Genomic DNA, 27891 nt, shown 5'->3' on the forward strand with positions numbered 1-27891 from the left:
AGAACTATCAGGGAGGTCGAGGATCCAGGAAAAAGGTGTGCCTCGAATCATCTGTTCTTGTTCTGAAGTCGGGTTAACAGAAGAGATAAACTTTCTGAAGTGGCAAATGGTACTTTTCCAGTTCATTCTTTTAGTTCTTCCTCTGTTGACGTAACTTTGATAAGTTGGTCGATCAGCACACAGACTTGTTGAGACTTCTTTTGTTGCCATTGCGAACCTACGTACTGTATAACCAAACACAGAAAAACTCTACGCTCTTATTCTAACACACCCACACAAACCCTAGGTTAACCGGTTATAGAAAGCTTACCTAAATGAGCAACCGACCTCCGTACGGAAATGATTCTTGAACGCCGGTGAAGGAAGAGTGGGTTTTGGCCCGGAGCTGCATTGAATGGCTTCGAGAAGAAGATGAAGAACGAAGCAGGAGAGTGTGCGCTTTTGCAGATTGAAACTTGGGCCTGATATCTCATTAATTTATTTTATCTAATCACCTCGATTTATGTGTAAGATTATTTATTATTAATTTGAAATATTACTTTTTATATTATCAGCCCCACGTTGGGCCTGATATCCAAGCATATCAGGCCCAACGGAGGCTGATTGTATTTTAAATTTTTCCCAGCACCTATAAATATTTAAACATTTATTTTCCACCAGATTCTGAGTCCTTGCAACTCCAGAATACCACTAGCGCTGAAATGGGTCCAATCCGATGTATCTAGGTCCATCAGTGGGTTTTGACCAAAACCCACTGATGGCCCTCCCCTACTTGGATTTTCATGAAATCAAGTCCCCTGTGAAGGTCTTGGTGGGGAGATGGTATTTATGGTGTCAAACATAATTTATACACCATGGATTTCGAAGTATGGCTCCGTGCCAGTTGCCATTTATAAGTGTCAAGGCCACTTTGGGCCTGATATGCCCACGTTGGGCCTGATATCCAAGCATATCAGGCCCAACGGAGGCTGATTGTATTTTAAATTTTTCCCAGCACCTATAAATATTTAAACATTTATTTGCCACCAGATTCTGAGTCCTTGCAACTCCAGAATACCACTAGAGCTGAAATGGGTCCATTCCGATGTGTCTAGGTCCATCAGTGGGTTTTGACCAAAACCCACTGATGGCCCTCCCCTACTTGGATTTTCATGAAATCAAGTCCCCTGTGAAGGTCTTGGTGGGGAGATGGTATTTATGGTGTCAAACATAATTTATAAACCATGGATTACGAAGTATGGCTCCGTGCCAGTTGCCATTTATAAGTGCCAAGGCGACTTTGGGCCTGATATGCTTGATATCACGTTGGGCCTGATATCCAAGCATATCAGGCCCAACGGAGGCTGATTGTATTTTAAATTTTTCCCAGCACCTATAAATATTTAAACATTTATTTGCCACCAGATTCTGAGTCCTTGCAACTCCAGAATACCACTAGCGCTGATATGGGTCCAATCCGATGTGTCTAGGTCCATCAGTGGGTTTTGACCAAAACCCACTGATGGCCCTCCCCTACTTGGATTTTCATGAAATCAAGTCCCCTGTGAAGGTCTTGGTGGGGAGATGGTATTTATGGTGTCAAACATAATTTATAAACCATGGATTACGAAGTATGGCTCCGTGCCAGTTGCCATTTATAAGTGCCAAGGCGACTTTGGGCCTGATATCCAAGCATATCAGGCCCAACGGAGGCTGATTGCATAACGGAGGCTGATTGTATTTTAAATTTTTCCCAGACCTATAAATATTTAAACATTTATTTGCCACCGGATTCGAGTCCTTGCAACTCCAGAATACCACTAGAGCTGAATCAGAGGTGTCTAGGTCCATCAATGGGTTTTGACCCAAGCCCACTGATGGCCCTCCCCTACTTGGATTTTCATGAAATCAAGTCCCCTGTGAAGGTCTTGGTGGGGAGATGGTATTTATGGTGTCAAACATAATTTATAAACCATGGATTACGAAGTATGGCTCCGTGCCAGTTGCCATTTATAAGTGGCAAGGCGACTTTGGGCCTGATATGCTTGGATATCAGGCCCACGTTGGGCCTGATATCCAAGCATATCATGCCCAACGGAGGCTGATTGTATTTTAAATTTTTCCCAGCACCTATAAATATTTAAACATTTATTTGCCACCAGATTCTGAGTCCTTGCAACTCCAGAATACCACTAGCGCTGATATGGGTCCAATCCGATGTGTCTAGGTCCATCAGTGGGTTTTGACCAAAACTCACTGATGGCCCTCCCCTACTTGGATTTTCATGAAATCAAGTCCCCTGTGAAGGTCTTGGTGGGGAGATGGTATTTATGGTGTCAAACATAATTTATAAATAATGGATTACGAAGTATGGCTCCGTGCCAGTTGCCATTTATAAGTGTCAAGGCGACTTTGGGCCTGATATGCTTGGATATCAGGCTCACGTTGGGCCTGATATCCAAGCATATCAGGCCCAACAGAGACTGATTGTATTTTAAATTTTTCCCAGCACCTATAAATATTTAAACATTTATTTGCCACCAGATTCTGAGTCCTTGCAACTCCAGAATACCACTAGCGCTGATATGGGTCCAATCCGATGTGTCTAGGGTGGGTTTTGACCAAAACCCACTGATGGCCCTCCCCTACTTGGATTTTCATGAAATCAAGTCCCCTGTGAAGGTCATGGTGGGCAGATGGTATTTATGCTGTCAAACATAATTTATACACCATGGATTACGAAGTATGGATCCGTGCCAGTTGGCACGGAACAATCCACACCTTTTCTTTTCTACCCTATGGAATCGATTACTACACTCCCTTTGTGCATGTTTTAACACATCTATATTTCACTACATATTAATGTGACTTTGAAATTACGAACCCCTTCCTGTTGAATTGAAATGTATCGCAATTTTATTTGACACAATGGAGATATGGTGTGAAGTATTATTTCTGCCTTGCAGGTGATGGTTTACACTTCTCATACCTACCATAAAACTATAACACAAACTAAATACTCCATAAACGTATATAACAGAAACATCACTTTTAACAACTGTTTGTCTTACAAACCTATTTATGTACTTCATACAAAACATATGCCTCAACTCCTCGAATTTACAATTCAGTCAAGATCCAGGGGCTGGCGGCATTCTACAGGTCCTCCGATTATGGCCCAGTTGTTTGCACCTGCTGCATTTGATTTTTACCTTCCCATTATGTTTTGACTCGATCCTTACCTTCTTTCGCCTACCAGGCTGCACAAGGCTACGTGGACATAGCACTATAATGTTGTTGACACCCCTAGGCCAAAATTCTTTGCTTCGACAGGGGTAAATACGATCCATGTATGTCATTTTCCAATTATGTGAATGAAAGTAATGCTCACAATATGGGAGTGTATCCATGTTCCGGTGAATTATGACGACATTTGCATGTGAGCAAGGCAATCCTGAAATTTGAAACTCCCCACAGTTACAATATTTCCTCTCCAAATCAACAATGTATGAAGCACCCCATGTCTCTACTTCCATTTCGGATTGAGAGTAGGGGTGGACTTTATATCGTCTAGCTTTCTCTCTCCTTGATTGCATTTCTTTGGTAGCATGAGGTGTCAACGCTACATACCATTTCGACGCTTCCTCCTTACGGTTACAGAACCATTGAGCTACCTTTCTTCTGGTATTATCAATTAACCTGTTTATCGGAAGTTCACGCGTCTCCTTGAACAAAGCATTTAAACTCTCTACACAATTGGTGGTTAGCATTGTGTACCTTCTCCCACTAAAGTGTGCATTAGCCCATCTTTTAGGGTCAATGTTCTGAAGCCACTGATGAGCATCTGGATGTTTTTCATGCATAGACTGCATTATGAGATCATATTGTAGTGTTGTGTTTGCTCGAGCAATTGCCCAAAACAACCCTAAACCTGACCTACTGCCAGTATCTGTTACCATATTGCAAGACATGTGGTGGCAACAAAAAGCATGATGGGCAGTAGGGTAGACTTTCCTAACTGCTGCTATAATGCCACGATGTCTATCTGATACTATACTCATTGACTCTGGATCAACATTAAAGAATCTCTTCGTATGATCCAGAAACCACTCCCATGCAGACCCACATTCAACTTCAGCGATTCCAAAGGCTACTGGGAGGACATTGTCATTAGCATCTATTGATGTAGCCATCAACAACACACCCGGATATTTGCCTCTTAGGTGTGTGGCATCAATTCCAATTAATTTACGCAAATAAGACCTAAATACTCTCCTACAAGCTCCAAAACCCCAAAAACATCGTTGGAACTGATTATCCCCATTCCTGTGTAGTGCAACATAGGTTTCAGGATCCCTTACTCTTAACTCATGCAGATATAGTGGAAGATCTCTATATGCTTGATCATAATCTCCAACAACTTTCTTCATCGCTTTCTCTCGAGCTATATAAGCTTTTCTGTAGGATATGGTCACTCCGAACCTGGCTTTTATATCTGCTATAGTCATACTTGGCTTGTATTGTTCATTAGCAAGAAATTGCTCTTCAACAAAAGAAGCTACAAAGGATGAAGAGCATGCTTGATGATCAGCACTTTCCCTAATGGTGCCACATTGTTGTTCCTTTATATATTTCGTAACAATGAACTCGACATCCCCCCTGGCAACTACTCTCCACTTACACGGTTGATTGAAGCAGACAGCTTTTACTTTATTTTTCCGAGTGTCAGCTGGGTTATATCTCATATGTTTAACCATGGCATGCTTCACAAGTTGATTCTTGAACTCTTGTCGAGACTGAAATATCTGTCCTACAAAAAATTCATGCTGATCTGTTGCCTCTTCAATTGGCCTTTGGAGCAATCGAAAATTTAGAATATATGGATCATCAGCTATTGGGAACTCCTCCTCTAAGTCACTATACTGCTCTTGAGATATTTCATATTGTTCAATCTGCATATCATCAGCAAAGAATTCTTGTACATTTGTATTGCATTGCATTTCCTCTCCATTTCGGTTATAATACCCTTCCTCCTCACTCCAACTAGGCTCATAGTAATCAACAAGTGTTGCACACGGGTTCAGAACCTCATCTTCTTGAATACTAGCTTCTTCATTTAGATCAAATGTGAAATTACTGCTCGTATTTCTATTTGTGTTATGCACACAATTATACTGTGAAGATGATGGAATATTTGTTCTGGATACTTCTCCTACATTATCTGCATGTCCAATGCTAGAAGTTGCATCAAGAGTATTCCATATCTCATATAGAATTTCGTCAATTATATTATCATCCCTGATAAATAAATTTAAAAATTATTTTAGTAAATTTGCAACTATATAATCATTTTTTGTAGTTAAATTGTAATTTTGCTCAAACTAGGAACGGTCTGATGTAAAAGCAAAGTTTTAACCACATAACACATTATCGATATCAGGCTCTACGTGGGCCTGATATCATATGTATCAGGCCCACGTTAGGCCTGATATCTATGATATCAGGCCCACGTTGGGCATGATCTCATAGATATCAAGCCACTTTGAAGCAGATACTTCTTGTAAACTAGGACCACCACTGACTAAACCCTAGCCAAACTTAACTATCAACGTCAAAAACTAACATGAATTAAATCGATTAAGTCTTCTATTACATCATAATTCAGGTGTTATTGAATATTATTCCCCACACAACCAAAATTAACCATAATACCACTTTTTGCTGCCACCCTTCACAGACAAATGGTGTACTTTTTATTTACCTTCACTATCCTATTTTACAGTAAAAAAATCCATACATACATGTCTAAATCTTTAAATGTGTGCTTCTACTCATTTCCCTCTTGCAAGAAGTTTGTCTTTCTCGGCTAACCTTCTTAACTTAATTTGTCCTTGGTCTCCTCTAGCAACTCTTACGCAATTATGCCATAAACCTAACTGGTCTATTGCAATCGCCAACCACCACGAGCAGTAATGGCAAGCGCAGGGTTCATATTTTTTTTTCTTTCAAAGTTTATAACACCACACAGAGGGACGAAGGGAGAGAGACGGTGAGAAGACGTGTATCCGAACCACAAATTATTTTTCTATTCTACTTTCGGCTTGGATGTTTGGAAAAATGTGTTTGAAAAAGGCGGTTGCCAGGTTAGCCAGAGGGGTAATCTGGGGATTGATTTTGGTAAACTCCGCCTTTTGGTAAATACAAAACTGTGATGCGTTTTTTGGTAAATACATTAATCGTAGTACGTGTTTTGGTAAATTGCCGTATTATTTTATTTTTAGAATAAAGATTTTATTTTCTAAATTTAGAGAATTATTAGTCATTTAATCTAAATTTAATGAATATATAAGATAAATGATGTAAATTTTTTTGTAATTATCTTATTTAAAATTTAAGATAAAATTTTAAATAGGATAATTGATAAAGACGTTCGAAGGAACTTCAACTTTGTCAACTTTTGGTTTGTATGTTAATATTCAATTTTGTCAATTTTTTTAAAAAGTAAATCTTGCAGGTCACGTGCTTAAGCGTAGGCAGCGAAAGTTGCAAGCTCGAACGGACGAAGACGAACAACGCTCGAGCCGAATACCGGCGCCTTTTTCTCTCACACGTCATCATCTTCTCTTCTCGATGCTTCTCCGAAGTCTCTTCTCGTCCCTCTCTCGATCTCATCTCCGCTTCTCGCCCTCTCTCTTCCTTACCCGCTCGATCGCCAGTCCTACCTCCCCATGGTTCCTCCCTTCTTGTCGGCACACGGTGCGCTTTGGATCCGTCCTCAGGGCCTCTTCTTCCGCCACCGGCGGCGACTCCCCGCGACCGCCCGACTTGCCTATTGTTCCTCCAACCGCTTCCAAGGTCCCGTTTTCATTTGTTTCTTTCATTCTCCCTCTAAATCATCATTTAGGGCATGGTTTTCATGCTTATATTCCTCTATATGATCCTCAGAAACTAGATCATAATCGACTGATTTGATTATGTGTTGGTTGAACTGATGAAATTGATAACCGAGCTTTGCAGCAGGCGGAAATGATAAATGGGATTGAAGCAGCGTTGGGTTCGACGTTCAGTTCAGATCCCTTATCTCCTCCTTCGAGTCCCCTAATCCTTGTTATCAGCGGACCAAGTGGTGTTGGCAAAGATGCAGTAATTAAGGTAATATGTCATATTTGCTGCATACGTCAAGGTTGTCCAACCTGACTTGAACATTCATAATTTGTGCCATGCCGACGTTTTCTAGATTAAAATGTTTCTTTCTCTGTGTGTCTGACAAAATCTACTGTTTTACTTGATTTATTGCACTCAACAGATATGTGGAATCTTAGAAGGTCGCTCATCTTGTTAGAGACTTATGAGGAAGATGTTTACTTTATGCAAACTCATTTGAGTAAGCAAAGAACATTTAACTCTTTTTGTTTGACCACTAGCTCTGAACCAGAAGGCTAAATTCTATATAATGCTATATAATTCTATATAATGTTATCTTCATATTGGACAGCCTATTAAATTCTATATAATGCTGTTACTTGGGGCTAATTTTCCAAATAATGTTGCATGACCCAACGAAAACCTAAAAATATACCAAACGGTTAGGCACCTCAATGATCTATCATGTGAAGGATTTATCCTCCATATACACCTTAAAAAGAGCAGGCAATTTTCATTATCGTGTGACAATCATATAGTACCATTTTAGCAAGATGTTTACTTTATGCAATTTCATGATATATCTTGTTAGAGGAAGATGTTTTACCTTATGCAAACTTACTTGAGTGAGCAAAGAATATTTAACTTATTTTTGTTTGACCCCTAGTTCTGAACCAGAAGGCTAAATATGGAGTCAATTCTATTGTGGTGGCTCTTGCACTATTGTCATTTTGCTTAATCTTCATCGTGGACAACCTATTAAGTTTGATACTCATAATGCTACTACTTAATGGGGGTAATTTTCACATAATGTTGCATCACCCAATAAAAATCTAAAAGTAGGACACTTGCGCCACAGACTTGTTATGAAAACCAAGTGGTTAGCCATCTTGATGATCTATCATATAAGGGATTTATTACCCAAAAAAGAGAGGCAGTAGTTTACTGTGAGACAATCATATAGTATCATTTGAGTCAATATTGCTGTCAAGATAAAATCAGTTTTTTCTTTGAGAAAACAAAATGCAATTAAAGATCAGTTAGTATCCTGAATTCAATTTATATTTTCTGTAAATTGAATTGATTTTTTTATTTTCAAAAAACTTTTATTTGATAATGTAACTTGTGTCATGTTGTCAAACTTTTGTCATGTTTTGTTAGTCTTGTATTATTGTGTCTGCTATTTGTGTTATGGGTTGGGTATTCTGTTTGATTATCTGGTGATAAGAAGGAACACTCCATCTTTCATCTGTAATAATTCTTTCTGTTAGGATTTTGTTTTCTTCGAAGCCTGCCTGATCATACTTACTATCGTCTTAATAGAGGCTACAAGAAGTTCGAGAGGGGATTCATTTTGTTGTCACAGCAACTAGCAGAGCACAACGTCCTGGTGAAGTTGATGGAAAGGATTATTTTTTTGTTACAAAAGAGAAGTTCTTATCGATGGTTCAAAGGAATGAGCTGTTAGAATATGCCCTGGTTTATGGTGACTATAAGGGAATTCCGAAGCAGCAGGTATGCACAAACATTTTGCTCTTATCGAATGTTAATTCACTTATCACGAACAATTACTTCAGCCATATAGAATTATTGTACTAATGTGTGATTTACTATAGATGATTAATGTTGGCAATCTTTCCTTGAAAGGAAAACAGAAACAGATCCTTATAATTTAAATTTTAGGAGGAATTATCTCTTTCATAATCATTATAAGGCTTTTCTTCTGCTATGATGCCTAGAGTTATCATTGTGCACATTTCCTTTTCTTATTTTCATCATTATTTCAGTGATTATTTCATGGCATATGTTAATGGAACAATATGATTTGTTTTTATCTTCTATGACATCTCAATAAATCTTCATCTAGATTCGAGAATACATGGCGAAAGGTTTTGACATTGTGTTGAGAGTGGACATACAAGGCGCTGCGACTCTGAGATCAATACTAGGAAAATCAGCAGTCTTCATCTTTCTGGTCGCAGAGAGTGAAGCTGCACTCGTGAACAGACTCGTTGCTCGTGATACAGAATCGCCCGAAATGCTCTTTGTAAGAATTGCCACAGCCAGAGAGGAGGTGAAGCACATGAAGAAATTCGACTATGTGGTCGTCAATGCGGAGGGGAAACTTGATGGTGCAGTTGAACTTGTAGAATCCATCATCGACGCAGAGAAGGCCAGCGTTTCGCAGCGAAAAGTCGAAATCTAGTCCAGTTCTTCAAGAGGTAAGCATTACCTTCTTTCCCTTGCATATTTGATTTTACTTTCTGTGCAATTCGACTATAGGTATCGTTTGCCGGTGTAAACTCTCAGAGTAACTTGCTCTTTTCTTTGAGTTCGAGCACTTATAACTTATCAACCAAAACATCCTTATCCTTTTTCTTTCTTTTTTTTTACCTCAAATTTGTTTTTGGAACAAAAAGGGTGGAGATTTTGTTGTTATGATGCAATTATTTCCATTTTTCTGATCTGTTGTATCAATTGCGAAGCTAAAGTCATCATGTTGCTAGTAGAAAACAAGTATTATCAATTATCACCCAAACGGGCTCTAAAGGTCAGTATTTGCATGATCCTGGTTTACTATATTTCATTTTCTTTCATCACTAAGTTGGGCGTAACAATTTCACCGAATATTAAAATAAGCTCTATTGGTAGCCTCACTTGTTAGATTCGAATTTTAAATGGAATGAATATGTGCTCCAAATTTATTGATAGACAAATCCAGAGAAACGTCGTCTATGTTCAAACATTTATATCTTACTATTTTATTAAGAAGATATACTAACTAAAATATTGATTTTAGTGAAGTTCAAAATAAAATTATATACATATCTTATTATTCTTTTCACTTTAAAAATAATTTTAAAGTTTATTAGTAATTCTCAAACGTATCAATCAGGAATCTAGAATTCAAGACTCAACTGGAGGTGTATTGTTAGAATTGTTTTCATTAATCAATCAATGATCTAGAGTTTGAAATTCAACTGTAGCATATTATTAAAAAAAATTCTTATTAATTAATTAGGAATTTATAGTTTGAGACTCAGCTACGGTATTTTATTGAGAATTTGTCTTGTTAATCAATAAAAAACTTAGAGTTTTCTTTAATCTCACATAGGGGTGTAAACGAATCGAATCGAGCCGAATTTGTAGAAAAATTTAAGGCTCGAATTCGGTTCGAAATATGTATATTTAAGTTCGAGCTCGATTCGAAGCTCGAAAAATTCAAAATGTTTGATTCGAGTTCGGTTTGAATTAGGGCTCGGGTTTGAATTCGGCTCGAAATATTTGAATATGTTTGTGAACTATTCGAATTATTATTCGAAAATAGGTTCGAAAGATTCGAAATTTATTTATTTAATATATATTTAACTTATATTAGTAAATATTAAGGATCGCGAGCGGCTCGAACAATATAATTTGGGCTCGAGTTCGGCTCGAAAAAAAGTTTGAACATATTCGAGTTCGGCTCGAATTTGATAAATTCGAATATGAATCGAATATTTTTCGAGCCGATTTGATTCGTTTGTTGTCCAAATCTCACATCTTATAATTGGCAACTCTGTGAGCAAAGAAATTTCTATTAATACCTTGGTTTAGCGATGTTAGAAAGTATATTTTTCTTAGCTTTTTGGCTAAGATTATTATTGCATAGGTCTGATGCACCTTTATTCAATTTATAGGATGTTTTTTTTACTAAATTTAAGTGTAATATTTGTTCTTATCAATTTAATATATAATATAAAGAATTAAATTAATTTTTTTATAAAGGAGAGTTCGTTATCCGTATGTGTTCATATATTATATTACACACGCAATAAGGGACAGAGTCATTATAGTTTTGGTGGGGCAATTGCTCCACTTTAATTTTTATGTAAGTAGCTCTAGAGGCATATAAAATTATAAAATTATTAGAATTTTACTCCGCTAAAAAAAAAATAAAAGTAGGGGCACTTCTTCTCCTCTCAGGTCACTCCTTAGTCCTTACATTACCCCATTTAGTATAAGGGACCTAGCCAGGCCCGGCTCAAGGCATAAGGCATTAAGGCCTATGCCTAGGGTCCCAATTTTATTAGGGCCCATTATTAATTAAAGAATAAATTTATTATTTAATATTTACATTTAATAGTTATATTGTCTAGTTCCCCGTTGCATTATGCGTGCAGATTTTGCTCTAGATTGGACTTGCTTCGAATTCCGTTCTAGTGCTCTTTAGATTTTGCTAGCTTCCAATGCAATCGATTTTATTTCAGATTTTGTTGTTTCTATTTTTATAGTGCACTTCAATTAATTCCAATGACAACTACATTTAATTACATATTAATTATAATTATTATATTTTGATGCAAAAATTATATCTAGAGCTACAATATAACTATTTAAGACCTTATATCTAAGGGGGCGTTTGGTTCTTTCCTAGGAATAGGAATCGGAATGAGAATCATTGTATTGTGGAATGGGAATGGGTATGAGCATGTATATCACTTTTAAAAGCAATGTTTGGTTAGTTGTTTATCTTCTATCGGAATAAATCAAAGTTTTCTTTTTTACCCTTAAAGGAAAATAAGAGAAAAAATTAGATGTCAGAGAAAGATGAATGTGAGAGAAAAATATGATGAAAGAGAATGATGAGAGAGAAAGTATTATGAGAGAGAAAGTGTGATAAGAAAGAATGAAGAGAGAGAAAGTGTGATGAGAGAAAATGAAAAAAGAGAGTGTGATTGGAGAGAGCATGATGAGAGAAAATATGATGTGAGAGAAAGTATGATAAGAGAGGATGAAGAGAGAGAAAATATAGTGAGAAAAAATGAGGAGAGAGAGTGTGATGAGAGAGATTGAGGAGAGAGAAAGTATGGTGAGAGAAAAAAGAACAGTGAATATGATGGGAGAGATTGAGGAGAGAGAAAGTATGATGAGAGAGAAAGTGTGTTGAGGAAAAAAGGAGTAAGTGTGATAAGAGAGATTGAGGAGAGAGAAAGTATGATGAGAGAGAAAGTGCGTTGAGGAAAAAAGGAGTAAGTGTGATAAGAGAGATTGAGGAGAGAGAAAGTGTGATGAGAGAGAAAGTGTGTTGAGAAAAAAGAGAAAAGAGAGTGTGATGGGAGAGATTGAGGAGAGAGAAAGTGTGATGAGAAACAAAAGAAGGAAGAGAGTGCGATGGAATAGATTGAGGAGAGAGAAAGTATGATGAGAGAGAAAGTGTAATGAGAAAAAAGATGAAAGAGAGTGTGATAGGAGAAATTAAGGAGAGAGAAAGTGTGTGATAAAATGATGAGAGAGAAACTATGATGAGAGAGAAAATATAATGAGAGAGAATAAGGAAAGATAAGTTATATGAAAGAAAAAATAAATAAATATATTCATTATCTCATTTTTTTTTCATCTCATTTTATAATTAGTTCATCATCTATTCATTATCTCATTAGTGTCTATGTATTTTTTTCCTCTCTTATCATTAGTTCTATAAGAAGACATCATTTTCCTATTTCACTCGATAATATTTTTTTCGCTTTCTTTTCTTTGAAATGTTCTTTATTGTTTTGCATAAATAAATTATGGAATGAATGAACTATGAACCTAAATATAGATTATTAATAATTGTATGAGAATTTTCTTATATATTTATGTCAATAATAGTCGAAGTTTGAAATATTATCAAATTATAATTACATTGTGTGAATTTTTAAATCTAATTATTTAAAAAATTTAAATACGTCGTTGTCGATCCCAAGTCTAAATAAAAAAAAGGATAAAAAAATATTTTTTTAAAAAAATATTATTAAAAGCTTTTTTTTCCCTTCGCCTAGGGCCCTGTAAAACTTTAAGCCGGCCCTGGACCTAGCTCATGTAATACGCATGCATAATAGCTAGTATATGTAAACTTCTAATGATGCTTCTACGAGAGTGTTGAGTTAAAGTATTCCAAACTCCAAAGAATAATAAAAAATCAATGTTTGAATTCTATTTATGAATATTGAGTATTTTTTAGTAGGTATAAGTTATGTTTTCGATTTATTTCGGATTAATCGGATAAAATCTGAATTTAGATTATAAATAAATAAATTCTATAAGTATTTTTATGAATTTGAAAAAGTTATGAATACCCTTATTATGCCCAAAAAAAAATTAGGACAAAAATTTAAAAAGCTTTGATCAGTTGTCAAATCATCATATGAGTGTTACAATTTAATTAAAGTCGAATGTGTATTCCATTTAATACGGGCTGTCAAAAATATTTTTATATTATTTGATTATTCGTTCCATAAAAATTAGTAATTAGCTTTTTTAATTGTAAATCTAATTGTTAGTTTATACAATAATAATGTTGTATATTTTGATTGTGCTTTTTCAAATGATAAATCAATTAAAATAATATTTTAGCTAGTAAAATAAATTATGGGAACTTTATGATATTTTTATATTTTAAATAGGCATTATTTGATGATCATAGATTGTGTAAAAATTAATATGTAGAAACTAGTTGTCAATTTTTATAATATATAGAAGTTAGTTGTTAGTTTTACGATAAACTTTATATTATTTTAATTTTACTCTTTTTTTAAGTGAAAAATTAGTTAAAATAGTATTTTAATGAGTAAAATAAATGTATAGATTTTATGATATTTGTTACATTTAAATCATGATCAAATGTATCTATATGTGTGTGTTTTTTTTAGCAGTTAATTTGTAGCTTCTACTAGTTTTAGGAAAAGATTATAGAAGGGTAATTTGAGGCGTTCGTTTTGTTATTTTTGTCTAAAAATTTATAGAACTTACAATAATCCAATGTATGTAAAGTATAGGGGGACTGATGAACTTTTTATATTATCACCTATTCCATCTCCTTTCCAAAGGGTAATGTTATGTTTACTCTAAAGATGGCTGAGAAAGGGAAAAAAAAAATTATGATAAAAAGTTATCTTCAGAGGAAGAGGAAGAGGAAGAAAGGGTAAAGAAATCCTTTCTTTTACATGCTTTTATCTTGATAGAGGAAGGTGAATACATACAATGTAATTTTATAAATAAAAAAATATATATGCGTCATTTTTAGGTACATGATGTAATTTTGTGACTTAAAAAGGATACATGCATCTTTTTTAGTATATGATGTAATTTTGTAAATGAAAAGGGATACATGCATCATTTTTTTTTCTCATCCGTTGTTTTCCATCCGATTTTAAGATGATCAATTTTGATTTCAAAATTATCCGTTGATGCATTGCATTTTTTTTCATCTGAAAATTTTAATAAAGTAAACGACGAAAATTTTTTCAATGCTGAAATTTTTTTTAAAATTTTAATTTTAATTTCCGCTCTCCTAAGTAAATTGACTATAAAGAAAGCTTTGCCTATAAATGATGTGCAAGGCTTATTTGCCCTCTGTTCCATCTTTCTCTAGCTTCCCGTCCCGAGAGTATGTGGTAAAAAGATGATTCGTTTGTCTCAATATCCTTGTTAATCCATCACTAAGTTAATATGGAGAAGTTAAACTATGGATGACTACTAATTAATTAATGTAGATAGTAAGATAAAAAGGGAGATATATTCGAACACGCTAAATTTTCATCCTAAGAAAAATAAATGATTAACCAGGCTAGGTAACGTCGAACCTGGGGTGATCGACCCGGCCCCACGAAAATTCTCACTAGCCGTTAGAGTAAATCGGGAAGTACTCGTAGCGGACAACCCAGGAGCTCAATATTTTTTAATTAAGTGTTTTATTTGAAGAAAAAATTTCTATAAATTTATCATAATTGAGATTCAAACTATGAATATCTGAATGACAATATGAATATCCTATAATTGTACTATACTAGGGGCTAAATTTTCATCCCAAGAGATCATATGGCGAATGTTTAATTGTCACCGAGAGATATGTACCATTCGATTTTCAGGTAATGGCGATGACCTGGTTATTTTTTCTCTCTCTCTCTCTTGCTTCCCGCTTACAAAATCTCACACCCTTGACCTTTCCATCCATCTCCTAGGCTCAACTCCCACGCCTCACCTACTCCCACTTCGAGTCGCGTCGCGCCTCGTCTTCGGCTCTCTCTTTCGCCATGGCGTTCTTCTCGTCGCTGGCGGCGGCGATCGACTCCTACACGGGCCTGTCCCCCGCCGCCTTCTTCACCATCGTCGCCCTCATGGTCGGCGCTTACCGCCTCGTCTCCGCCTTCTTCGTCTACCCTGACGAAGAATCCGCCGCCAAGAGATCTCTCGCCCCGCAGATGCCTCCGCCGCCGGAGGGGTTCTCGCCGCCGCCCCAACCTGTCCAACTGGGGGACATCACCTTGGAGGACCTGAAGGCGTACGACGGATCCGACCCCAACAAACCCCTCTTGGTGGCGATCAAGGGTCAGGTTTACGACGTCTCTATTGGAAGGTACCCTGTTTCGTAAGATGAACTCCTTTTTTCCCCTTTCGATTTGCTTGTCAAAACTCTAGCTCTATATTTCTCGACAACGATAGGAAGGCAACAATTTGGCATATACAGAAATTAATCAAACATTTCCTTATCCTTTTTGTTTGCCTCTGTTAGTTATCTAGTGAAGTTGGTGCTTGCTCTGTGGATCTTGCAGTTATACTCTTTAATACTGAGACAGAATGGCTAAATGAAGTAAGATGATGACATTTTAGCATGATCCAAGTCAATGCTCTTGGAACTTGGGAGTTTTTATGCATCAAGGGAACTCTTTGTATACTCACACTTTCAGGTGTTGTGGTAATTTTACAGTAGATTATACTTGGTAATTTGACCTTGATAGCAAACCTGGTTAGAGGTAGTTAAGCACTTAAGCAGGGTGGAATCACACTTGTTGGGATCAAGTCAAGTGGCATCTACCTGAGTTGAGTCCAGTTCAGTTGAAATGGGTGAGTGAGGGTATTGGATTCGAGTTATCTTAGGGGTTGAAGGCTTGGATGAGACGAGGAATTGAGGCGTAAAATGGAGCTTAGGCTAGACGAATTAGTTAATGGGTTGAGATGGAGTTACATGAGGTTAAGGTTTAAGATGTTCCAAAATGAGATAGAGAGTGGCCAAGCTATATAATTGTTTGCTGCCATGCATAAGGTTCATTTTGTGTCAAATGGTTGGAGTCTTTTGCCTTTTATAGGTCCTTGGAGTGACTGCCTGTCCAATGAGTTTCTCACTTCTGAGTTTCACATGGTCAGCAACAGATCCAACTACTTTCAATTGCTTCAATTCTTTTTCACTCGAATACATGCTGCCTCAAGTTGGCCAAGTCGATTCTTCAGACGTGTCTTTCATCCAAGTATCCAACGATCACTTTTACTAGTTTTTGTTTTTTTTTAAACTTAAAATGATATCTACAATACCTAATAGAGAGAGTCCTTTTATTTGTATACCATCAATTGTAAACTTTAGACTGATATATATTGTTTATAATTGATCTTATTCACATGAATTTCAAGTATGTGATAAACCTTTACATGCTAAACAATTTTTCTCTGTGAAATGTCAGATTAGTCCAATCCAAAAAGAGTCATATGTAGTATGCACAAGTTTTTAGCATAGTATGAGCATCTCTGGTATTTATTCACTTGTTCCATCTGTTATTCTTTAGTTCTACAATGAATTACTCTTCGAACCTAAGCAATCAATTATGATAGCTATGTCTTTAAATGTTCATTCTATCTATAAGCAATGATTCAATTATTTCTTTGCCGCTTGTTTACTATACACAACTCACTGAGGCAACCTCTTGGTGAATTGGAAGCCCAACCTTTCATATAGAGATTTATTCCTTTTATGTCCTCTTTTTTGAAGTTGCAAAGTTGTTCGGTTGATCTGATTACCAAAAATATGCTGTTCTGTGAATTTCTCTTTTTATTTTTATTTTGGCCTACGGTGTTTCATCAAGAGATAATACTCTTTTTCTAACAAACACATGTTTGGTAGGCCATTGATATTGCAATTATTTGAATTAATGTTTTCTAGATTGAGTATATCAAGTTTTCTAGGGCTGAATCTCTTCCTACATCTTTCATTGAAGAGCCAAGTATCCAAATAATGCACTAAAAACTTTTATAGAATCCATCAATCAGGTTTCGATTGTAGTGTTCAACTATTTATACTTGGTTTTCTCTTCCTTAAGGTTGTTTTATGGTCCTGGTGGACCTTATGCTTTCTTTGCCGGAAGGGAAACAAGCCGAGCCCTGGCTCTTATGTCTTTCGACCCTCGCGATCTCAATAGTGACCTGAGTGATCTTAGTGAAGCTGAGCTAGAAGTCCTGCATGACTGGGAGGAGAAGTTCAAGGAGAAATATGTGAAAGTTGGAAACGTTGTTGCTGGAAACTCTAAAGACGAAGATGAAAGCAGGAAGGAAATAAAAAGGGACGAGGACTGAGTATCTTAAATGTAAATGAAATTTGCAAGCATGGAGAGAAATGGAGCTTTTGCAGACAGAAAACCTGGGAAAGATCTAAATTTTAATATAATCTTTTATCTATTTTCATTTTGATGATTTTCTTCTTTAATAGTTAAATGGCCACTGTAATCTTATGGCTAGTAGCAACCACTAGATTGCGATAGCCTAACCGTGAGGTCATAAGCAAGCCACTCTGCTAGTGTAGCTGCTCAATGGATCCAACAATCTTCTGAGTTAACTTTCGTCCTCTTGGGCAAACCTCTGTCGGAAAGCTGCATTCCAGGGCCAAATTCACCACCGCTGCTCCTGTTTTTCATTGCTAGCAATGTCATTAAAATCACCCACAGGCATTCACGGCATTCAGAGATGTTAGAACAATCAGTAGTGGCACAGTGCAGAAAAGCTCGTTCGACTCTGTCAACCGCGACTTCGCGAACTCTTGGTTCAAGAATGATAACAATATTTACTTTGTATCTGTTAACTAGCTCTTTTGGATCGTTCACTTCAAGCCCCTACGATTCGAGAATAGCATGAACGTAAGTAAATAGACGATGAGAGTGCCGCCGACCCATCCTTCCCGGCTCCAATCGCTAACTTTCATCTCCATTGCCTGGTGATCGATGCAGTATATTCGATAGGAAGCTTCTTCTTTGACATCACTAAGATCCTCCTCTTCCTCTACACGATAGTCACGGCGGTCATATTTGTTAGTACAATTGACTTCTAGGATTTCGATATTTGACAATATGATCAAGCATTGACCCAAACAGGACTTGATGTTTAGAAAAGAGAAGTTTAGTCATTAGGTAAAATGGAAGTCCCGATGAGTGAAGCGAGACCCTAATGAATGAAACTAAGTGGTGGAAGTCTCGGTGAGTGAAGTCAGATCATAGTGAGTGAAGCTAGGTGGTGGAAGTCCCAGTGAGTTAAGCCGAACCCTAGTGAGTGAAGCTAGAAGGAGGAAGTCCTGGTGAGTAAAGACAGATCCTAGTGAGTGAAACTTTGTGTAGGAAGTCCTGGTGAGTAAAGACAGACCCTAGTGAGTGAAGCTTTGTGGAGGAAATCCTGGTGAGTAAAGACAGACCCTAGTGAGTGAAGCTAGGCAACCCTAGGAGGTAACCCTAGGTTATACTTTAATTCTGTTAATACTGTGCTAACTCAGTGTTGCAGGGAAGCTCAGCTAGGTCGACGGGCTGACCGGGTAGCTGACACGAAGTCCAGACGAATCGAAGGGTTGATCGGACGTCTGGCAGGTAAGTAAAGGTAAGTCACTGGAGAAGAGTGACTGTGAGGACGCGTTTCCAGGAAGGGAACATTAGCCGTCGATCCGACTTAGACCCATTTCGGATCTCTAAGTCGAGATCGTGACTAGATTCTGGTCTCGAGGAAACGAAATCTAGCTAATACTCTGCTTGTTAATGTTGAACTGTTCTAACACTTTGTTTTGCAAGATTATATTATTTGCATTTTGCCTCGGACTAACTCTTTTGTGCAGGAGAAGGGATTTCTGGAAAAAAGTGTTCCAAGCGCCCGGAAGGGATCCGGGCGCCCGGAGGTTCGAGCGCCCAAGAGGGATCCGGGCGCTCGGAATGCAAAATATATCCCCAACATTATTTCGCCACATGGAGCATCCTGGTTGGGTCGACTACGTCATATTCAGGGTGCCCTGGAGGTTCCAGACGTCCCGAACCTCCTATATAAGGAGGGTAAAGGTTAACGCTCAAGATAACAACAAAACAACTCACGATCTGCTCTTCTGCGCTTTTGCGACGCTGCTAAAGCTCTCCGACAAATTCCTAGTTTCTTTGTAGTTTTTTTTATTATCGGCTCTTTCATTCTCTAATAATTCCTGTACTTGTTTTGTAATTTACATTTCGAATTATTAGTGATTGCCCATCAAAAGCACCCTTGTGTGCAAGCCTTGAAATAGAAGTCGACACAAGCTCCGAACCAAGTAAAAAATTACTTGTGTCATTTCCTTTTTGCTTTACTTATTCCGCTGCGTATTCTCGATAATTTTTTTTAATCGATATTCCCCCCCCCCCCCCCCCCCCATCCCTCTATCGAACGTCTACGATCCAAGAATATCTTGTTCCCATCACGGCCCCTCGATCAACTTCCTCTTTGGTTTTTCCTCCATGTTCCCCAGCATCTCTTTCTGTCATTTCTTCTTTGAACATTTTCGATCTTCATCACCAACCAACACAAATCTTACCTATATGAGCATTAACCTAACCACAAAAAGCTATAAATCCACAAGTTTAAACCTCACTGATGAGATAATCTTACGAAAATTTTGAACTCATCCATTAGTAACTGAACATTTTTGATAATTTTATTAGTTGAAATAGCAAAATGAAGCTTGTGAACTGGCACATAATTCACCCTTCACATGCTGGTGAGTTGGCCATTAAGAACAAAGAAACTTCAAGATAGGAACTCTAACAAGTGATTGATCATAAGAACATGAAGCACACTAAAGGATTAATGTTTTCGAAGATATTTCTTGCAGTTTTATGATCTATTCTTGGCACCGTCGTAGATTTCCATTTTCCACAATTGTGATCTGATCGAACTGCTCCTATGAATATCACAAAACCCCTTTTTATAATTACCAGAAGATATACAGGAGAGGGAACACTAATAAGTAGCCTTCCAATCCACAAAAGTTAAATACACTTAGACAAATTTTCATTTTGTCCCTCAGAGTTTATCTTTTCCATTTTACCTCCATGTAATAGTGAATAGAGGATATATTGGCATATTACTTGGGTAGACCTGTGATCGTAAAATATTTTTAACACTTAAAAGGAAAATTTTACAAAACGATGATTAAACCTGCTATGTTATATGGAGGCAAGTGTTGGACTATGACTCGGGCATATGAATAAAAGATAAGAGTTGCAGAGATAATGATATTAAAGTGGATGTACGAACATATAATGAGGGACATAATAAGAAATGAAAATATTAAAGTGAAAGTCAAAGTTACATCTATTGAAGGAAAACTCCGAAACACGTTTAAGATAGTATGGGTATAAATTTAAATGATAAATAAATGCTCCAGTTAGACGATATAAAAGTATGACAAATATGCACATCAAACGAGGAAGATAAAAAGACTTGATTAGTAATAATAAAATAAGATAAAATTTATTTAAATATAAATGATGAAACATAGAAGGATCCATGTAGCCAACCTCATCTAATGGCATAAAACTTAATAGTTGATGTTGTAGAGATCTCATTTGCTTTATGTAACATCTGGAGCATGATCACAATGTGATAAGGATATCACCATATGATAAGCGAGGTGGTGTCAACTGTAACTATAATGTTCTTCTATAAAAGATAATCAATGGAACATACAACACAAAATGCCAACAATTAGATTATATGACAATAGGAAGCAAAAAAGAAGAAAATAAGATAAGTATACGTGAGAAACAAAATTATTTTAGATTTGAGAATTCGTCGAGCAAAATATAAGGTAAAATCACAGTTTGCCTTTCTGAACTCTCACAACAGTGCTCTCTCTATTATGTGTTGACAAAAAAAAAAGAGAGAGAGATTTTATTTTTATTTTGCAAACTAAGGTAAAATGTAATATTCTAAGCTATAAGGCAACAGAATAAAAAGGTAAATAAATAGTCGAAGGCAAAATAAACTTGCTATATACTTGAAGGCATCAGACTACCAATTAACTTATTTAAAGAATTAATTACCAATGACGCTTCTCCAAAGGATTTGTGCAGCTTGCTCCTACCAACTTCACGATCTAAACTGACTACTTTCGTAATTATCTCGAGCCAGCTTGACTGAGGTTTGTAGTTCTTCATACTTTGTAACTGACAACTCTGCAAAAGTCTTCAGCCTATCTAGGAAGATTGTGAGAGCTGATTGTAGTTGATCATAGTTTAGATTCCAATCGACGGAGGATGGATTTGAGTGATTATTTTCTCTGAATCTGTTTTGTACTGCCTTGTGTGGTAACGAGAAGGATGACTTTGAAGTACCATGACTCTCTTGGCTAGGCAAGAAATGCGAGATCACGTTCACAAGATCTTTTATTGAAGAGACCACTTCTTTGACAGGAAGATCTGGTAGCAGAAGCAACCAATTTTTGCAAGTCACAAAGATTGGCGGAGGTATGTATCGTGTTGGAGAGAACTGTTGGCGCCTGTTCCTGGCTGACCTGCTATGTTTTAGTGAGTAGTCGATGCACTGCCGTAGCCAACCATTGATGGCAGTAAGGTATGATTTGTGTGCTGCCATCCACTGTGAGAAATTTGAACTCAAAGAATTCCATTCATGCACAAGAATCATAGCATGGTGTTGTGGTTCCGATCGAACTGAAATTTTAGTGGTTCCATTGTTGGTAGCTAATAATAGAATGTCGTATTGGCGGCCATGATAGTCGAGCATCATTCTCCACATTCTAATTAAGCTGCAAAAAATAACATATAAAGTCAACCAAACGAATGAGGAACCACCTACAGAAATAGGAGGTTCATATATTGGGTGAAAGTTTAGGCATAGAGAATACAAAATTGACGAGATAATAGGAAATCATACCCTCCAATTAACTCCTCCAGCTGTGGTTGAAGCTCCTTATCCCTTATTTCCTCGATTTTCTTTGATATTGAATCGATTCTCTGGATAGCGACACGAATTCTTGAGTGAAGGTCCTTAACGGAAGAACGGATTTTATCAATTTTTATTGGATTATCTTCTACAGACTCTTTATGTCTCAACAGCTTACACTTCATGTCATACTCCCTTCGTATGACACCGCTTGCCTGATATGACATAAAATAAAACAAAAAAATTAGATGCTGTATTCAGATAGCAATAAATTAAACACAATAAGCATTATGTTGCAAGAAAAAAGTAGCTGAACTTGGGAGTGGGAGCGACATTGTAGGAAAGCAAAGCAAAAAAACACTTAAAGAGTGATGTTGTAGGGAGTTGCATGAACAAGGTGAACTTCAGAGCAAATATTAAATTCCAGAAACAGAGCAGTAGGGACTTGTTTCTGTAGAGAAGGAAAAATTAATACGGAAATCTGTTTTGAATTCTCTGTAAGAACAATCAAGTAACAAAATCGTATTTCTAGATGTGAAGAAAATCACTGTGAGTAACAAAATATGCAGAAAGGATGGCAGTTATTAACAGTAGATAGCTAATCATTATTCTAATAAGAAAACAATGCAACATTTATCAAGCAAAAATATTCTAGCAGGATGTAGGAAACAATACAAGATACAATCTTGAATAAGACAACAGGACAGTTTAAACAGACATCCATATGATTCCACAATCTTTCCTATGTGGGCATATCAATCTGAAAACCAACAAGTGCAAATAACAATAATGCATTTGAAGTTTGTCCAGGTCCTTGTATGCATTGAATTATATACTAAAGAAGTATATGGTATTCCACCTATAAACATATGATGAGAAACATATATATGCATAGTGCATACCAAGATTCTGACAGAAGTTAGAAAGCACTAGCAGCACACTGTCAATATAACTTAGTGATTGCAGGAAGAAAATGTATCCATACAGTAACTGACAATGTGGCACTGAGAACTAATTAGAAACTACAGAAATATAAAATTGTTATTCTGTGTTAACTACTGTAGAAATGTTCTTCAGTGATCAGGATCAGCAATTTAGTTTCTACACATTGTCAATATTCGAAGTTTAACTGCCTACATAGCAAATTAAGATAGGCTGAAAACAAATAATAAAAGTACATAGTTCGAGCAACAGCCAACCTTGACTTCATCATAAAGCTTTCTCTCCCATGCATATAACCTATCTAATGTCGAGGCATGGCTACCTGAATTCATGTATGAATGGAAGATATTGCTTCCCAGCTCATCAATATCATTGCTCACTGTAGGGCCAACAAATTTCCTAGATGATGAGGAGAGTGATGACATTGACCTAGGCCATGTTATGTACTTCATATCATTTTCAGCAGCAACTGCAATGCAAACTCAAGATGTTAGAAATTGTATCGTTTGCAAAATTTTCTTTACAAGCTCAAAACAAGAAATCCAACAGCTAAAGAACTTATTGTTCTTAACCACATTTAAAATTATAGTTCATCAATTCTGCCTGCTTTGGAACAAACAAGATAATTACTAGAAAGGTTGATTTATTCAATGTAAAACAAATTTAAACTTACATGAGGTGAAAAATATCAAACAAAAAGTATAACAACACAAGAAAGTGAAGTAGAGTCATGAACCTACTTGGACGATGAGGTGCTTCTTCTGTACAACAAGTGAAACAGGTTGTGAGGAATACAGATGCCTTTGATTTGTAAGCTGCATATAAAAACATATCAAAAATTTTACTTTTCAATTAAGATGGAGAAGATGCCATTTAAAAAGAACTCAAATGGCGCACACAGGATTTATATATTTTTTAGTAATTTTGTGCCAAGATAAAGAATAAACCAACTAAAGGAGTAACCAAGCTACAAAGATACTAGTTATACTTAAGGAATGACCTTCAAAACTTAAATGTACGAGCAGATTGAAATTGCATGTCAACCAAAGTTCTAGCAATGGTTGAAGTGTTGTTTTCATGTGTAAAAGCAAAGTTTGACTTATTAATTGTATTACCTCTTTCTTTCGGAACTAGAGGCCGAAACTGCATTTTGTTTGCCTCCAGCATCCTAGGAACTTCAGTTCCAGATTCAGAAGCTTTCAGAAATAGCTCTTCAATTTCTTTTATGCATGTCACAAAATCTCTCGTCTCATGATTAGTTTCTGGTTCAGACTTTGTGGTCTTCCCATTAATAGGAAAGACAGCCACATGAGGTGCTGCTTTTGTCGGGGTTGTTTCAGGAGTTTCATAAGTCTCAGATATACCATTTGTGTGCTTCACATTGTCCCCATCCTGATGATTAGCTTTGGAAACAATGTCTTTTGTAGGCTGTATGACTGGAAACTCACTTCTTAATTGTTGTTCCAAAATGACATTTCTGTTTTTGTAAATTTGTACCAAGGGTTCTTTGGTTGGTTGATCAAAATCATCTTCTGACTCTAGGTCATTTTTTTCATTTGTAGAAGCTCTGTCTCCATCTTCTTCCAGTATGTCCTCCTCTTCCTTTAGATGTCTAATTTCATCAGCATTATCAAAACCATGATTTAATCCTCCCCCACTTTTATAGGAAAGTTGGCTGTCGGTGGGATGGAAAAGACCAAAATAATCCCATGGTTGTGCTGCAGGAGGTGTTGGTGGGTATTCAAAGGATGAAGTTTCATCAAGCTCCAAGACGATGTGCTTTGGAGTATCAATCGAAGACTCTAGAGTGACTGTTAATGAAGTAGGAAGCTTTGCCTTGACTGCCAAATCAGAAGTTATTCCTGATTTCATATGGTTTATTTGAATGCGTCCAGATGAGGAGGGAGAAGGAACTGGAGAAAATGATTTGGTCGTCTCCAAACGTTGTGAAATAGACGGAGATGAGTTAGAGAAGTGGGAAACTGACTTTTCAGTTAAAGCAAGAAGCTCAGGTGTTGCTGCTGCTGTTGGTGTATAAATGGAAGATTCAGCAGGGAATTCAGGCTCTACAAATTTTCTAAGTTCAATTCCCGTAGTTCGGAGGGACTGCACATAAGAAAAATGAGAATCGGCAAGTAAACACCTTTCATCTATAGCATGTCTTACAAATCGTTTCCTTTCTCTGCATAATACAAGGGCCTTCTCTTCTTCAATCTTTGAGTTGGCAACCCCCATTGGTTCGAGCACCAGTGACTTAGTACCTATTTCCCAATATGTAATAAATTAGATATAAGTCTACAAAATATGTTCAAACTGTGTAAAAGAAGAGCATTGTTGATTTAAAACAATGAATGATGAAAGAGTACAACTTATATAATTATTCAAGACTCTCTCTACTTAAGCAATAATGAATAACAAATGATTTATATACATTAAAATCATCAAAATCCGACTATACAGTTGTCATTTGAATAAATTTACTAATGAACGGCCCAAGAACTATTTGATCTGACAATTTTTTCCTACCGCATGACATTTGAGACCCCTTTGTGAGAGCCAAAAGAAATTTCTTAATCATAATCACCTCCTTTATACTTGAATCAAAAGCTAATCATTAGAACCATGCTTTATCATAATAATTACAATAAGAAATTCATCAAGCCATGTTAGTTCCAACTTTTTGCGGACAGCTATATGAATTTAATTTCTCTAGTAAATTTTAAGAAAAAATATATTAATAGTGATATTTAAAGCTATTAAAACACTTTTGGTTATGTTATCTATGTTGGACCCCATGGTTATTTTGATGTGATCAACCAAAGTTACTTAGGTCCTGTGTGTTTTTGATCCATGTATCTAAGTGTGCAGGAGCTTAGAAGCGCAGGAAGTCGAGCGGAAGACGCAGCTAACGAGAAGGACGACACGGGAAGGGAGCCAACGGGCTCGGTGCGTCCAAAGGATGAGAGAGCTGCGGAAGAGTACACCGGTGGGCGAGAAGAACGTGCGCGACGTTCGAGGGACGTAAAGCCGGGACGGAAGACTGCTCGAGGAGAAGGCCGGGAACTGGGTTCGGGTGAGCCCTATTCCGATTGGCCGGAATCACCCAAACGAACGGAGAATCGAAAACCAAAGAAGTAAAAAGAGAAGCTGGAAACACTTATATACCTACCAGCTTTGAGGCGCCTCAAGCAGGATTAGAGGCGCCTCAACCTTGAAGGCGCCTCAAGCAGGATTGGAGGCGCCTCAAACTTGGAGGCGCCTTCATGCTTGTTTGAGGCGCCTCAGACAGGTCAAAGATGACCGTTTGCGCAATGGATAAAGTTTTATCCATCCACTCGTTGGGGGCGCCTTGGACCTTCGAGATAAGATTTCCAGGAGCTATAAAATGGCCCCTGGAGCTAGGAAAGATTATTCATTCAAGCAATCAACTCTATAATCATTCCTAGCAATAGTTCTGAGCTTCTAAGTGTGTAAAAGGCTTCTCCGCCTTCAGAGAAGGAGATCGTTAGTGCGCTTTTCACCGCCTTGGATTAACAACTGTCTTGGTTGTAACCATGTCAACTTCTGGTCTTCTCTAATTCTTTTGTTTTATTATTTTATTATTATTGCTATCTATTTTGAGTTGAAAAGCCTTGAGGAGGGTATATTTTTATTTTGCAGACAATTCACCCCCCTCTTACCGGTCCCGCTGCACCAACAATCTAAACTTTCCTTTGGTCCTTCTCTGCGCTTCACAACTTCAACCTTAATCAATTCAATTAATGTAATTATAGAATATATATCAGCCGTCTTTACACATGTTCATAGAAAAAAACTAAGCAAAATGAGAACAAGAACAATGTATATAATTTTTTTAAAAAAATGCCCCTAAATAAGCACAATCAATGGCGTCATATAGGATAAAAATGTGAACCGCCTCTTATGGAATTTGCCTGAAGTGCTGAACCCAAAGCTTGAACAAAGAAAGCAATTCCAGAAGTTTCTCACGAACAAACAAGCTTCGCCCATTTGATATATTTTGTCACCAGTCTAAACGAATGTGAATTGCATGAATTAACTATCTGGACGGTCCTAAGCTCAAAAATAAAAAAACCCAAACAATAAACACGGCTTCAGATCATTGATCAAAACAGATGCTGACCCAGTAGAATGTGGCCTCAAATTCAGGACATGAAATTATCTGATGGACTTGCAACTTTCTTAACCTAGCAAACAGATTGTAAAATTTTGTCTCATGAGACAAAATTAGGCATGACGATGAATCCAGAAAAAGAAGAAGAGGACGCAGATTTCAACTTGAAATCCTAAAGAAAGTCGGCGTAACGTTACAAAAATCCAATTTTTTCAGTGAATAAAAACTAATTAACAGAAGACGAACTTAAACTCCAAAAGGCAGAGCACTCCTTTGTCCCTTTTCAAGCAAAAGAAAGATCGAGAAAGCCGTAACCGACTGACTCAAACACACCAAAATACTTGCAACAAGGCCGTAATTACAGAAATCATGAAAATTCAGAGCACCTGAGACCGAACGGCTGAACTAAAGGTTTCGCCGCAGGCGGGATCTCGTCCGGCAACTCATCAAAGCGGAATCTTTTCAAGGCGGTGAGCAATCTTCGAGTCCGGAGGAACTGACGCGAGAAACGAGAAGAAAATCTCCGTGATGAAAAGATAGGATGTGAGCAGAGCAGAGCAGAGCGAAGAGGAGAGGGCAGCAGAGACCGCGGAGCTCCCGCGCCACCCTCTTCGTCGTAGAAATTGGGATCGGAATTGGAATCGGAAAAAGATACGAGAAGGCGAATTAAACTAGAACAGCGGCATGACTTGTATTGACTTTGCAGCCCTAATTGACAAATATGC

General features: G+C 37.1%; 3 protein-coding genes across 5 annotated transcripts; 2 read left to right on the top strand and 1 right to left on the bottom strand.

The window, feature by feature from the left end:
• Positions 1 to 6496: 6496 nt before the first annotated feature.
• Positions 6497 to 9587, top strand: LOC122043294 (guanylate kinase 2, chloroplastic/mitochondrial-like). Of its 2 annotated transcripts, none has more exons than XM_042603856.1 (4): positions 6497 to 6834; positions 6997 to 7131; positions 8446 to 8637; positions 8990 to 9587. In XM_042603856.1, the coding sequence occupies exons 1-4, from the start codon at positions 6610 to 6612 to the stop codon at positions 9326 to 9328; spliced, it is 891 nt and encodes a 296-aa protein (XP_042459790.1). In that variant the 5' UTR covers positions 6497 to 6609; the 3' UTR covers positions 9329 to 9587. The 2 variants fall into 2 exon arrangements, with proteins under 2 accessions (XP_042459790.1, XP_042459791.1); XM_042603857.1 differs by having other exon boundaries at positions 6499 to 6834; positions 7000 to 7131.
• A 5444-nt stretch (positions 9588 to 15031) lies between these two features.
• Positions 15032 to 17599, top strand: LOC122043295 (probable steroid-binding protein 3). The gene is made up of 2 exons (XM_042603858.1): positions 15032 to 15502; positions 17235 to 17599. The coding sequence occupies exons 1-2, from the start codon at positions 15180 to 15182 to the stop codon at positions 17485 to 17487; spliced, it is 576 nt and encodes a 191-aa protein (XP_042459792.1). The 5' UTR covers positions 15032 to 15179; the 3' UTR covers positions 17488 to 17599.
• A 3349-nt stretch (positions 17600 to 20948) lies between these two features.
• Positions 20949 to 27823, bottom strand: LOC122043296 (protein ALTERED PHOSPHATE STARVATION RESPONSE 1-like). Of its 2 annotated transcripts, XM_042603861.1 has the most exons (7): positions 27553 to 27823; positions 25178 to 25295; positions 24150 to 25100; positions 23775 to 23849; positions 23292 to 23503; positions 22084 to 22307; positions 20949 to 21955 (listed from the first exon to the last, which is right to left on the bottom strand). In XM_042603861.1, exons 2-7 carry the CDS (start codon positions 25182 to 25184, stop codon positions 21280 to 21282), a joined length of 2145 nt encoding a protein of 714 aa, XP_042459795.1. In that variant the 5' UTR covers positions 25185 to 25295; positions 27553 to 27823; the 3' UTR covers positions 20949 to 21279. The 2 variants fall into 2 exon arrangements, with proteins under 2 accessions (XP_042459795.1, XP_042459794.1); XM_042603860.1 differs by having other exon boundaries at positions 24150 to 25295.
• Between the last annotated feature and the right edge of the window lie 68 nt (positions 27824 to 27891).

The sequence above is a fragment of the Zingiber officinale genome, chromosome 2A (assembly GCF_018446385.1).
Source record: "Zingiber officinale cultivar Zhangliang chromosome 2A, Zo_v1.1, whole genome shotgun sequence".
NCBI classification, from domain to species: Eukaryota; Viridiplantae; Streptophyta; class Magnoliopsida; order Zingiberales; family Zingiberaceae; genus Zingiber; species Zingiber officinale.

Bases quoted from the DNA above. Each gene is read 5' to 3' on its own strand.
- LOC122043294 (XM_042603856.1), top strand. From the start codon at position 6,610: ATGCTTCTCCGAAGTCTCTTCTCGTCCCTCTCTCGATCTCATCTCCGC. The intron at 7,132-8,445 runs GTAATATGTCAT...TCGTCTTAATAG, and splicing joins GCAAAGATGCAGTAATTAAG to AGGCTACAAGAAGTTCGAGA. The intron at 8,638-8,989 runs GTATGCACAAAC...ATCTTCATCTAG, and splicing joins AGGGAATTCCGAAGCAGCAG to ATTCGAGAATACATGGCGAA.
- LOC122043296 (XM_042603860.1), bottom strand. From the start codon at position 25,269: ATGGGGGTTGCCAACTCAAAGATTGAAGAAGAGAAGGCCCTTGTATTA. The intron at 23,850-24,149 runs GTAATACAATTA...TTTTATATGCAG, and splicing joins TCTAGTTCCGAAAGAAAGAG to CTTACAAATCAAAGGCATCT. The intron at 21,956-22,083 runs GTATGATTTCCT...TATTTTTTGCAG, and splicing joins CTGGAGGAGTTAATTGGAGG to CTTAATTAGAATGTGGAGAA.
- LOC122043295 (XM_042603858.1), top strand. From the start codon at position 15,180: ATGGCGTTCTTCTCGTCGCTGGCGGCGGCGATCGACTCCTACACGGGC. The intron at 15,503-17,234 runs GTACCCTGTTTC...CTCTTCCTTAAG, and splicing joins TACGACGTCTCTATTGGAAG to GTTGTTTTATGGTCCTGGTG.